This window comes from Drosophila montana, unplaced genomic scaffold (assembly GCF_035044405.1).
Source record: "Drosophila montana isolate Dmon_TW-CO22-7 unplaced genomic scaffold, ASM3504440v1 contig_3340_1, whole genome shotgun sequence".
NCBI lineage: Eukaryota > Metazoa > Arthropoda > Insecta > Diptera > Drosophilidae > Drosophila > Drosophila montana.
In genome coordinates this window covers 12,032-26,010 of record NW_026998225.1, presented here as the reverse complement: position 1 = coordinate 26,010, position 13,979 = coordinate 12,032, and the positions used below count along the sequence as shown (strand labels likewise).

The 13,979-nt window shown below is 36.6% G+C and overlaps 1 protein-coding gene across 2 annotated transcripts; it reads right to left on the bottom strand.

Moving 5' to 3' along the window:
• Positions 1-1,010: 1,010 nt before the first annotated feature.
• Positions 1,011-13,610, bottom strand: Scgdelta (sarcoglycan delta). Of its 2 annotated transcripts, none has more exons than XM_064691146.1 (6): positions 13,462-13,610; positions 7,750-8,381; positions 7,565-7,685; positions 5,949-6,210; positions 3,116-3,239; positions 1,011-3,014 (listed from the first exon to the last, which is right to left on the bottom strand). In XM_064691146.1, the coding sequence occupies exons 2-6, from the start codon at positions 8,188-8,190 to the stop codon at positions 2,826-2,828; spliced, it is 1,137 nt and encodes a 378-aa protein (XP_064547216.1). In that variant the 5' UTR covers positions 8,191-8,381; positions 13,462-13,610; the 3' UTR covers positions 1,011-2,825. The 2 variants fall into 2 exon arrangements, with proteins under 2 accessions (XP_064547216.1, XP_064547217.1); XM_064691147.1 differs by having other exon boundaries at positions 13,468-13,610.
• Positions 13,611-13,979: the final 369 nt, after the last annotated feature.

The window sequence follows — 13,979 nt, the reverse complement described above, 5'->3', positions numbered from 1 at the left end:
TTACCAGAAATGTATGAAGATTGTTATACTCTGTGCAGAAGTGAGATGAAGATTATTGGCTTGCAACTTTGACGACCTTGAGAAAATTGCAGACTTCCAACTAAGTATGTGTACGTATCTACATAAGATACACTAGACTACACAGAGTAAAATGGAGAAAATTGGTTGCCATATCCGTCGATTAAATGAACATTTTTCGAACATCTTGAATCCTAAGACATCCAACTAAACATATACATATACATAATTGAGCAAATATTTTAGCGCACGATCGCCCTGCGCTCCAAACGCACAAATCTCCATATTTCTAACAGTTTAAAAGCCATTGACAGTTTAAAAGCTGCTCTGCGGTCAGAGTCAGCAACAATTAGGAGAACTCTATTTCGACCAGTTTTAAGCTGTTATTGCAGTGCACACAGAGCATTGCGCAGTCAGTTGCCCCGGTTGTACTATTTACGTATACACAATTTCGTAGAGCTTTTTTGACTTTGACTCAGTTTTGTTACATCGCTAGGAAATTAGCTCAAAAAGTAACTCAATTTGCGCTCAAAACACATCTAAAACGAACTAGTTGGCCGAACGAACGAGCTTCGTGCGAGTTGTGTGTGTTTGCCTTCGGCTGCTCGTCGACAACTCGTCGCACAAATGATTTTTGAGAATGGAGGGAGCCTCGGTGCTGCTTTCGCTTAGACGCACCCACAAAGCACTTCAAATGCCATTGAATTCAATTGAAGTGGTGCCTAGAAGAAGGCGTTAACCAACCAAACGCTCGGCTTGAGTCGTAGTCGTTTTGAGTGCTTTGCTGTAAAAAGTGCGCAAAATCCTTGTCGTCGAATAAAAAAATTGTTCGTTCAGCCAATTGCAGGCGCCAGCAGCAAGGTTATTATTATATTTGTTTTTCTTTTTTGGTTTCTTTGTTTTCTAATCTATATATATATATATATTTTATTTGTTTGTGTTATTTATTTATTTTTAAATACAAATGTATATTGCTGATATGGTTTCCATATGTATATATATATATATATTATTAATATATATGTATATAAACTTATCGTGCGAAAAAAAAGACATCTACTTTACTAACAAAGAATATTACAAATATTCTCGTAAATTCCCATTTAAAAGCATTTTTGTTTAAAATGTTTTATGTACTCTAATAGGCATACATATAAATAACGGCAATATTTCAACATCCTATCCATATTCATTTTTCTACATAAATAGCTCTTATAGTTCATTGGATGATATTTCATTGTCTTCGTATTGTGATTAATATTCGTTTTTTTCTTTTTCATGTTTATTGTTAGCATATAACAATTGCTACAATTGGTTTTTGTTTTTTTATTATTATTATATTTTTTTATATGCAGATTTCCGATCTTTCTGCTGTTTTCTATATACATAAGCTTTCCTTCTGATTCTATATATGTATATATAAGTAGTAAGTATTACTGCACGAGGCATATGCACGAGTACACATTCATATGAATACATCGCTCAAACTTATGGACGACCCCGATATCTGGAATATTATTTGTGATTAAACATCTATTATTATCAGGAAAATGATAGACCTGGAAGTTACTTTCATGCGATGGAAATAGGCTGAGTAAAGCTGCAAAGTTTGGGATATGGGATATTCAGAAAATGAAATCGAATTCTGGTCCTTTTTGTTAAAAAGAGGCACCATTTTAGTTATTATTGGGCTCATGATGGGTTACTTTTATGTGCCTGTAAGTTAGAGCTCACATTTGTTACGATTACGATTACTCTTACATGTTATATTACTTATTTGTAGACTTCGTATGTTGATATATATTTTTAACGCATATACACAAAGTGCAAGTGCAAGAAGCTCTCGATTTTGTTCTCGTGTTCAGTTTCGATTCATATATGCATTTTTATTTGTTGTAGAGGGCGTCTCATTAGGTTCACCCCTATAATTGAAATCTTAGTGTTTTAGTTGATTTAATTATAGACACCGATACTACAATTAGCACAATCCTGATAATATTGTATATATTTTTAACAGAAACAATAGTGCATAGGCTTTATTTACCTTCAGTGTAATTGCGATCGCAATTAATGGCCTCTATCATTTATTTGCGTAATACGATAAGTATGATTTTGGTAGTATACTTGTATATGTATATATTGATCTAAATATATATTGTATTGTATGCTCTTAACTCAAAAAATTACTATAGGCCTCTCAGTAGTTAGTATTTCATACAAGCCAATGCTGCATTTTTTTTCTCGTTGTTTAAGTAAATTATTTGCTGCCAATAATAATTTGCATATTTGTAATTTGCCTGCCCAGCTTGGACATCTGCTTAATGCATGCATGTGATTATGTGTACATTTATATAGATACATATGTATTTATAACTTATTTGTATGTACAATGTTTGCCAGTATGTGTGTGTGTATATGTTGTACATTATACAACTCATGTGAATACCAATTACATATGATGCGCGCTATGCTCTATATATATTCTATAATTATGTTTGCAAATCTATATATGCTCATGGCTATATAAATTTATTTTCCTTATACATGTACACTCAAAAAAAAAAATTGTTTGCTACATTTCAGAAAATTGCCATAAAATGAACAATTTTCTTTGTTTCAGAAAATATTTTCGCAAAAATGTATATCTTAGGGAAATTTCTCCTTTGTTTAGACAACAAAATGTTATGAAATGTTTGAAAATTTTTCATTTTATGACTATTTTCTTAAATGCTCGGGGGAAAAAGTGTATGTATTCAATTTCCACAGACTTTTCCCATTTTTCACGAATGCATTTCCACCTAAACTAATCATCTGCAGACCGTTGAATCGTCACCGGCGCATATCGAATGGGGCGCTGCCAGGAACAGCTTGCCGTTAAAGCAGGCACACAGCTGGAAGACTCGATGCATGTGATCTCGACTCTGGGCAGAGCCAAGTATCGGTGGCTGTGCAGTCCGCAAATTGGGCATAACTATTTTCGAGGACTCCAACCGTACCTGTTTTATCGTAATAGGTGTGTCGTAATAGGAGCAGGAGAAAATGATTTATTGATTGTCTAGCAGTAGCTAGTGTGGTCTAGATGTATTCATATACTTACGCTGCCATCGAGTGCACGCAACTTGACGTCCTCCAAAGCTAACAGTTCAATGCCACCGGCTCGCGATTGTATATTAATATCTTTAGCGGCAGTTAGCTCTAATTGACGTGTCGGCGACTCTAGTCTGCAAATAGTAACTCAACAAGTTAAAATAATAAAAACAAAAGCAATGACAGTAGGCTACATACTAGTCAATTGGCATTACATAAATCCCTAACCAAGCCAAGTATCTCGGCATCGCCTTGGACAAGCGCCTTACCTTTGGACCACACCTCAAAGCTACGGTAACAAAATGTCGTCACAGATTGCAACAACTGCGGTGGCTCAACAATAAAAGAAGCACCTTGCCGCTTAGATTCAAAAGAGCTGTATACGTGCACTGTATTTTGCCAATATGGCTTTATGGAGTGCAGATTTGGGGGATTGCAGCCAAATCCAATTATAAACGTATACAGGTATTGCAGAATCGGGTACTACGTCAGATAACGAACTGTCCCTGGTACGTACGCGGTTCCACGCTCCATAAAGACCTCAAACTGCATACAGTCGAGGAACAGATTGGAAGGCACACAAGCAGATACAGCGAAAGATTGCTAAACCACCGCTCCCTGCTCGCAAGAGGACTACTCCCTGCCCGACCAAGGCGACTTGAACGGCAAGGTTTTGCCAACACGATTGGACGACAGTAAGACTACCTGCATCTAAAATCTTCATACAGCGGTATGGGGTTCGGTTTTTAATTACATTTGCCATCCATGTGTTGTTAAGGTACTAAATTATGAGTGTACAGGTTCTACACTTAATAGAAATAAAAATATATAAAAAAAAAAAAAAATCCCTAAACTAGTGCGATTTTTTTTTACCAACCCTGACCGATTGACTGGCTGACTAGGACGGACTTTTTCAAAATTAGACCCCCAACTGCAGGAAATCTCCAAAAGCAATGCAACATAATAAGCGTGATTTGCAAAGGCTGTGTCTTTAGCTATAACATAGGTGTCTGAGCGTCTGACTAAAAAGCGGAGGTCATGCCGGTTCGAATTCAGCAGCAATTAAGTGTCTCCATGACCGTCTCAGCCGTTTTTTATTTTTTAATTTACTAGTTATACAACAGCTTATATGAATATGATAGGTAAATATCTATGTTTATCGTTTTGGGAAACAACAGGAATTATCGATAATTTTAATCGACCTGCGCTTACAAGAACTAACAACCCCAACTAAAGTGTCTCTACCTTAAGTGCGGTGCGATGGATCGATTCGGCAGCTGATACTGATCAAGAATATATATATACTTGGCGGAGTCGAAGCGATTCCTTCTATCTATTATATATATTTGCATACATGCATACTTATGCATATAAATGAATATATTATTGGCCTATTTTTTGCCAGATATACGTTATTATTTTCAATGAAAACGTATTGTCCTATCGTGTGTAATGTATTATTTTTACTAATCACAAAACGTCTGTTTTCCAACTTGTTTTTTCTTTTGGTTGACAACATTAAACGGCGGCAAATGAAAATCTTGTGTGTGAATTTCGGGTCGCCATTGATAACCAATATTATGCCACTTTAATTCAACTACTATTTTGATAAAATCGCTTATGTGCTGTCAAATGCTGTCCGCACATTGCACAATTTTGCAAATTTTCATGAAAAAGCAAATTTGTCAATGTAAACGTTACTGCGGGCATAGCTGTGCCGTTAATGGCCCGTACACACACACACACACAGTTGCCCACCTTAAACCCATACTCGGGCCGGAAAACATACGCCTGGTCCATTGAATAAAGCGAGTTATCAACACAATATTCGAATACTGACGCAACGATTCCCTAGCAATAAACAAAAAAAAAAACATAAAGAATCAATGTCCTAGAGCGCTTTTCAATTCAGTCGTCGCAACTGATGGCGATCCCCACAGCATCGCTCATAGTATCTATGTGTGTTTGTATGCATGTATGTGTGTGGTGTGTGTGTAAATATTTTCGCTCTTCAACAAGCTACATGCCAACACCTCCCGAGTGAGTGTCTGCGTTTTGTGTTGCGGCTGTTGTTGTTGTTGTTGTCGCCGCAAAGGTGATGGTGACGTTGACACACACAGGTGAGCGGTGTTTGTTTTTAATTTTTTATTTTTGAGATTTTCCCGTGCCCGATTAATGTGTTTGGTGTGTGCCGACGACATACATACATCTGTATGTGAGATATGTGGTATATGGATTCTACGAAATTTATTACTCTTGTTGAATTTCGACACTGTGAACAATTTTGTTCTGTGGCATTCCAGAAGCTTGGTATGTTTTTTACTCTTACTTGATGAAATGTGTAACGCATTAAGTGTTGTTTTTATAAAGTATTTAACGCAGAGTTGGTTCGGTCAGCTATATCTATATCATCTAGCTGTCATGTGAAACGAGACAACGCCCTAATTTATTTTTTTTAAGTTTTAGCTTTATGATTTACTATGATCGCAACATGTGGGAAAACTTTATTCAACATGGGTCTGCTTTTAATATAGTATTTTGCCTTAAAGCATCAAGATTTTTCGGTTAAGTTTTGTTTATGTTTAGAAAGCTTGCTGAAGAGTATTAAATCTTCGGGACCTGCAAACTAAAAGCTGTTATGTTGTTTTACATTCTTGTGAATAGACAGCATGCGATTGATTAAATTACTTTTAGCGTTGATCACCAGTCAGGCTTATCATTGTTAGTATTATGTTTAATAGTATAAGATTCACCAATGTCTGGTGAAATTATAACTGATCTGAGGCGATAGTATGTACATATATTGAAGGGATTGCTCCTCTTAACACACAACACACACTTACCTGAGTTCCCTGCCCGGCTCAGCACGCACGTGCGGCGTTTGTATGGACTCCCGAAAGATGGCGCCACCCTCGCCCTCGATGCGCAACGTATGCGCCCCGATTGTGACTTCATTTCGATTTACGGAAAATAAATTTCGTCCGTTGGTGTCGTTGATGCGAAATCCCGCTGACAGACATTCAAACTTATCGTGCCCCAAGAATAAATGATTCTCGAGCACACCGTTTGAGTCACGTGTATTGATTGAAAAATTACGTGACGATTCTGTTGATGGCAACCAAGACGGTAAATAGAAAAAAATTTAATACAGAAAACTTAAAAAATATGTTTTTTTTTTCGATATTTTAATCACTGATCGCAGTTAGGTTTCTTTTTGGAACTGAAAAACTGACAGCATATGAAATATTTAAAAAAAAAATGTATTTAAGGCAAAAAATCTCTAAAATAATATGGCTTGGTTCGATTTTGGGTTCGGCTGTTTGGTCAGCCAAATTTCAGGCTAAAGCCGGCAGATACAATATCTCAATTTAGCTATCTATTTACAAAGCAATCAGATGTCACACGAAATTCCTTTTTTGTTTGTGTGTGTGTCTATCTGCCATAGAATAAAATGTTTGCTGTATGACCGTGACTTTTCCTTCATTTGTTTTCGTTGGCTGAGCTACGGATCTCCTCACACATGGAGATTATCTGTAATTGTACAATGCGTGATTCCTCGAGGCCGCCGGCTCCGATCTCATTTGATTAGATGCCACCTCCGCTTGTCCCTTTAAATTCACAGTTTTTGCATACACACACATATGTGTGTAAAGGTATGTATGAACGCTTGAGGTCTTCCGCTTTGGCATTCTTTTGCCAGGTGCCTATCTGTGAATCTGTGAATCTGCTGATTTATGGCTCGAGTGACAACGGCGCACATTTGTCGCAGCCAGTCTCAACTTTGGGGCAGTCACCTTTAAGTTTAGGGGCTTAGAGGAATACAAATTGGACTGCTTGAATTGGATTTAGAGTGTGAAAGTGTTTTTTTTGTTAGACTAATAATTATGCAGTCTTTATGAACGCATCGAACTCGGGCACCAGGTGTCAAGTTCGGCAAAAGGGGTCAAGAATATTTGTATTTTCGCATTTATTAGATGCTTTTCAGAGATGCAACTTTGATTTAAATTTGCCAGTGTGTTATGTATGTGGACAAGTAGAATAAATACTCTCAAATAAAATCTTCTTAAGTTTGAAAAAAGTACAGAGGTTACAAATATATAATTAACATATATGTATATATATTAGGATAGTTAAATCATTCTGTTAAGGGATTTTGAAGTTTCTCTGGGATAACCCTATAAAACCAGTTTCTAAAAATATGTGGCTTTATTTTGATAAAAAAAAAAAATCGGTCCTCAAACAAAAAATAAATAAAAAATAATTTGTAAGCAATAATTATGCTCGACATCGGAATTTGTTTGATTTAAATATAAAGAAAACAATCAAGGAAAAAGAAAAAAGAAACGGAATATTTATATATATTTTTTTCGGTCTTAAAACACCTGCCACCCGCCCAATCACATGAATAACTTAAGATGTGTTCATTTTGAATATTTAAGTATTCAACCGGAGTACTTACCAATGGATATTGGCTGTCCGTGCCTAGAGCGTATAGTGGATGCCCGCAGCATGTCCATAATTACCGCTTGGCCTGTGAGCTGGATGCCCCCGGGAACAATTTTCAGTTGACCCATGCCATCCTGCAATGCCGCTCGATGTATCAGCCAAATATGCAGAGAATTCGGGGAGAATGTCTGTACTTACCGTTGAAAACTCCATCACCTTGAGTATCCATAGGGTCAGCACCAGGTTTGTGATAATGAGAAGCATTAGCAGTAGCAGCAATGTATATAGGCACTTTTTACGCCAGCCGATTAGGCCGAGATATGTCTCGATTCCATCGACTAAACCAGCCACATTTTCTTGCTTTTTGGCACCGACAGATAAACCTTTTCCGCCGGCCGTAACACTGCGACTCCCTCCTCCTCCTCCTCGTCCTCCTCCTCCTCCTCTGTCAATATTGGTCTTGGCCATCATTATGGTGGCCGTCTTGGCGGATGCGCCGGCACTTCCACTAGCCATTTGGCTGCTTTTACCTTTTCGCATTTGTCTGGGCGTTGCTCCAGCCTGCTGTTGTCCTTTTAACGCTGGTATGCTTGTAGTTGCCCTACAAACTCCAATTTCTGCGCTCCCACCGGCTTGCATCGCAATCAATTGATTTTCCTCCCCCGGTTGCAATGCGGTTTTGTTTTTGTTTTTGTTGTGATTACTTTAGCGATTCGCGTTGTCCATATTAATTACTAAGCCGACGGATTAGCTTAAGCTAATCAAATTTGGATTTCAATTTTATTTTTTTTCTTCTTTAAAATTGTGTCATTGCCATAAATGTACTCCAACTGTAAATAGAAAGAGAAACCATTTTTTTTAAATAAAATATTGCAGAAAATGTTAATGTTAACAGTGCCAAAATATGTAAAATTCATTATGTAAAGTTCATGCGTATATTCGTTTGGCAGAAATGTATCAAAAGTGTTAATTTAGGTATAAAATGGTACAATAGAACTTTCTATAACAACGTGATACTTCGTTCCCGTAGTTTCATAATAGTTTTCAAAAATATTGTTTAGGTTTGATTTTCGATCGTTCAAATATGTGAATATTTGAGGATCTTACATTTTTCCTTACATTCATTTAATATACTTTTAATAATGTGGTAAATTTTTAACTAAATATATATTATAAATTGGCTTCTGTAGCTAGTTATTGTTAATTATTGTGTCGAAAATGTCTTCTGTAACAAATGTCTTAGGAAATTCAAATGATCTCTGGAATGGCATAAAAGATTGATATGAGAAGCTCTTTAATGTCAAATGCACACACATAATGTGCTTTCAATTTATATGTTAGTATGCATTTCAACTATGATGTGTATGCCACTGACTGACTGACGAATGAGCTGCGATTAAATTACAGTTTTCGTTCCCATCTTTGATGCTTTGATGCTCCTGTTGTTGCCTTGCCCCATCTGTTGATGGCTTCGGTGGGGCATCAGCATCAGTTGCTAGCGATGGCGACTTCACACGTGCAATTGTTAAATTATGCACAACTGCATATCAAAGTATGCATTTGTGCATTCATATATACGCATGCATATTTTTGTGTGAGACAGTGAGATAGATAAAGAGAGAGGGAGATGAGGAGAGAGAGAAACAGAGAGGAAGATACATGTGCCTGCACATAATCTGATGCATTCACTTGCATCACCACCGGCAAGTACCAATTTTGCGCATTTATTAAGTTTTTCCATCAAAAGAAATCACAAAAATAATAATAAAAAAAAAACAAGAAGGAACTTTGCCGTCGGAAGCAACTGACTGAGACATACTCTTTAACAGTATGAATAAGTCGACAAGATTTTTCTTTATACATATGTCGCTAATTATGAGTTTACTGACTCTGACTGGGTGACTTTTAAAGTGTTTGAAGGAGCTCATCAGTTATCTACATGCTAAATATAATGTCTCTCGACCTTTGCTTTTATAAATTACCCATAAAATATCGCTCATACGCATAGAAGACATTTTGTACAATGCTGATATACTCGATTGCACTTTGTGATCAGAGCATAAAAAACTATTTGAAATGAATAAAATATGGATGGACACATTTTCGCGAGACTCATAAATATATTAATTGAGCTGCATGAAGTAAAACATGTTTACCCTTAAAGAGAACATTAAAAATGGCGCAAATTCCCAGATAGTTGTATTTTTCGTTTGGGTCACCGTTTCGGTTAGAATAGTCTAGAGACTTGAATAGAAAAGTTAGTGCTTAAACGCCAAGTCCAGTCAATTAAAAATAAACCAGAAGTGAACAAAATCTAAATTTAGAAAATTTGTATATGTAGTAGCTCTCATGTGGCTTTTCATGGCCACTGCGCGAGAACAGTGTGTGAGCAATGAAACACACACATTTCTCGTCCGCTTAATAAAAATATAGAATTAAATGTGTTGCTTTTCGTTTTTCGTTTCGTTTCGTTTCGTTTTTGAGACTTATTTTCACATATTTCGCAAGAACATTGCGTTGTTGTGTGTTTTTCTTCTTTATAAATGCTCCCAATATGGCATACCTTTATTTTATTGCTATACCTGAAGTCATTTTATTACCCCACATTACTATTATTATTATTATATAATAGATGCTTATTTTTCCTTCATGCTGTATATATGCTTGAAGCCAGAAGCACCATTTCCTGCCCATTTACTGATTGGCATGCAAAATGATTGAACCAGTGAGTTAAATCTTAATTGAATGGTATGCATTGAAAATAATGCAGTTGGATCTCTCTCTGTTTTTGTTTATTCAATGCTATTTGGCAATTAAGAAACTGTGTTTATTGAATTTGGAAATGAATTAAAAATTACGAATAAATAAAACATATTGTAAACAAGTCAATTTAAAATTAATACTTTTGGCCGATTGTCTTTGAAGATTTCTGTAGATAGTTCACAGCCAACTGTTTCCAAATATTGCATACATCTTTTTCTTTATACGTTTAGAAATTGTTTGAATACGCTCAAAATGTTTAATTGCGGCTTAACTACTTAACTGCATATGAGCTGAAAGGAAAATGGTGAAAATAATAAACAATTGAACCAAATCAATTTAATTTCCAACAAAGAATCTCACAAATGAACATTTTTGGGGCTTAAGCACTGTCGATGACAGTATCATCTGCGGTCATTTGGGGCGATGAACACTGACAACATAAAAGAGTAATTTAAATGAATTCAAATTATTTTCTTCAATTGTACACAAATTTTTTTCTATTGCCTAAAGCGGACTTGAATTGATTAAAATTGTGTGTCCTTGATAGATATACATTTTATAGTTGGATTGCATTCAATTGCCTGCTGCAGTTTTTTCTTTATAGTATAAAAAAGGTTTTACACCGCGACTTGCTCTAGTATGAGGGCTGTAATTATTCAGAGATGTGCTCCACCTCTGCCCATCCGTATCTTTTTTTTTTATGGAAAACTTTTATTTTTATAACAGACAATTTTATTGTCCGTGAAAATCGAAATCTGGAACAGGAACAGAGACTGGAACACCACTTCTACTTATTTTCACACTCTAAACTTATTGAAAATGGCCATAATAGTTTTATAAATGTTTTCTGGTCGAGTTCAATCAAATAATATCCCTTTATTAAATAGCCGCCAAGATTTTTATTCAATTTTTATAAGTTGTCGTGCTATTTGCTTAGTTAGACTGACGAGAGATAGTTGTTATAGTTTGTTTTTAAATACAACAATTTATGTGGTTAAGAAGCGCTGTGGATCAAATTGTAAATTATAGTAGTCGTTGGCGACACTCTAGGAAACACTTTGCGAAACTCAAAGGGAGTTTCAAGAGTTAGGAACTGCATACAAGTGCAGACATTGTGTAATATTAGGCGGTGCAAGGGGTTTGTGTATATAAACGTTTTCATAATACGTACATACATAGCCATAATCTCAAAAAAGAACTTGGACAAGCAGTCAGGCAGACTGGCGTAATGGCGGTCGGGGAACGTGCTCTGTGTGAGCCGGTAACTAGAGCCCGAATGCAAATAGCCAGCGAGTTGATTTAGTATCTGCAGACAGCCGGTTATTACACGCACTCGAATGGCGAGCAAAAGGTTTACTGGGCGGAAATAAGGACAGCAACTATTAGTTGCAGTGGCAGTGCCAGTGGCGAGTCGAAAGTGGAGAGTCGAAAGTGGAAGCGACGGCTGCTAGCACGTACGTCCAGTTTTAGTTAAGTTACAGATATAGTTGCCGCTTAGTTAATGTTGCATGTTCGCATCGTTGTTGTTGTTGTCACACGTTTTTATTGCCGCAAATGCAACATATGCTCCAAAGTATTCTGCTGCAGCAGACAGAGCTCAGCTAGTCACAGAATATCGCCTAGCCAAAGTACATACACTTTTGTACACTACATGTCCCCCATACCAAAGCACAACGAGTCGGATCTGACATCCTCCACACCATAAAGAAAGCCCTTCTAACGATAAATTGTTATCTAAGTAGTTGAATAACCCTTAATTACATAATATTTTCTACATTTTTGAAAATTTAGATGTAGCTCAAAAAAATATTTTTAAAAAAATTGGTTTTTGTTTTCTAGTCAATTGAGTAGCGATCTTTAATTTATTATTTGTTATTTATGAAAGAAGGACGTGTCTCACCAGCAAAATATGGAGAGCATGGAAAATATCGGCTAGATTTTCCAGCAGAATAACCAGGCATTGAGTATTAGTTGTCCAACATAAACATTTTAAAGGAGTATAAACTAATATTTAAATATATGTTAGATAAAAATATATATATATATATATGTATATATGTATATAGTGAGACTGTAACACCTTTTCTCGGCATATGCATGAAGGTATGTTGACTGTTTGGTGTTGTAGGGTGCTCGTATGTTTGGGAATGTGTGCACACTTTCGGAAACGGAAACTTATATAAAGTTGTTCAAAAGTCCTTGACAATGGGTAATTTTGAGGGAAGTGGGCTTATTTCAGGCAATAACTAGACGGGAAGCATACTTTGAAGGGCCACATGGCAGTCCATGGCGACCCACAACAAGCAGGCATACAGACACTTGGCCATTTATTCTTAAATGGAAAGCATTGCATTGTCCTGCTATTAAGTTATCAACAACAGCAGCAAACACACATGTTCGCATGAGTTCATTGGGGTCGGACACGTATTGTGGCGGTGTTCATATGTTGTCCATATGCATAGAGACCCTAGACCCTAGTTGGGCAGGCAAGTTCAGCTGCTGTTTTGTGCTTGCTAGCTTCATGATGTGCCTTTTTGAAGGTGTTGTAGTAGCGACCAAAATTAAGTAACAGTACAAATAGTGCTCGTTTGAGCCAGTATCTGATTGTCAGAGAAAATATTTTTATTCATATCACGCGTAGGGACGATAAGCCCAAAATTTTTTTTGCAACACACACTATCACAAATTAAATTTTCCCTTTTTGTTGAGCTGTACATTTTTTGCAAAAGGAACGATTCTAGTATCTTTGCATATATTTACATATTTATAGTGAATGAAGTAGAATTCGGAAGTTTGCCTATTTCTTTCAGTCGATCAATTTAATTATTTATTTATTATTATTTAATGTAAACGACAGACGCCACATAATGATATACAGCATAAATATCGTTGATCAGCATCAACAGCTACGTCGACAAATTACTTCTGTTTTTTTTCTTTCACCTGACACAGTTTTTAATGCGATCGTTGTTCATCAAAACCTTTGACACACGTATTATGATATAAATGAGATATATATATAAGTTGACACTTAAATCACAATGATGTCATAATTAAATCCATTGCAAAAAAAATAAAAAAACTGTCACAAGCCTGATGCAAAAAATTATCCGAGTCAGAGTTATTTGCGATTCTGGACAAACTAACAATTACTTGACTGTGTTCCACCTGGACTGCCCGAGATTCCGCCGATTCCGAGTGTACTGACGTTGCGAACGTTTGCAAAACAACTGACGGCACATTAAGTTTGGCGGAACATCAACACTTCCGTGCGGCCGCTGCGGCTGCAGCCAGTCGAAATTGGCACTGTCGGCCGCACTGTCGGTCGTGTGCGCCAAAGCTTTTGCCGAATGCTGGCCAAAAGTTTCACTCAAATTTCGGGCCATCGCTCGCCTTGGTAGGTTGGCTGAGCTTCGGCTCATCGACTCATCGGCTCCATTCGGCTCCATTCGGCATTTCGCCCTCGCTGGTTTGTTTACCTTTTGGCGCATTCAACACGTGGTTCCTCCAATACTCAAACTTTGCCTTTGTTTACCTTTGCAACTGAGTATCCCGCAATAGTTAAATATACAGCGTGCATGTCGTTTTTCAATCTTGAGTATACAATTAGTCGAAATAAAAATTTTTTTTACTACTTAGTATTTGTTATATCCATGTTGATAATT

Excerpts from the sequence above, each read along its gene's own strand:
- Scgdelta (XM_064691146.1), bottom strand. The coding sequence starts at position 8,190 with ATGCAAGCCGGTGGGAGCGCAGAAATTGGAGTTTGTAGGGCAACTACA. Across the intron at positions 6,211-7,564 it reads CGGACAGCCAATATCCATTG|AATCGTCACGTAATTTTTCA; the intron begins GTAAGTACTCCG and ends TGCCATCAACAG. Across the intron at positions 3,240-5,948 it reads GAGCCGGGCAGGGAACTCAG|ACTAGAGTCGCCGACACGTC; the intron begins GTAAGTGTGTGT and ends TACTATTTGCAG.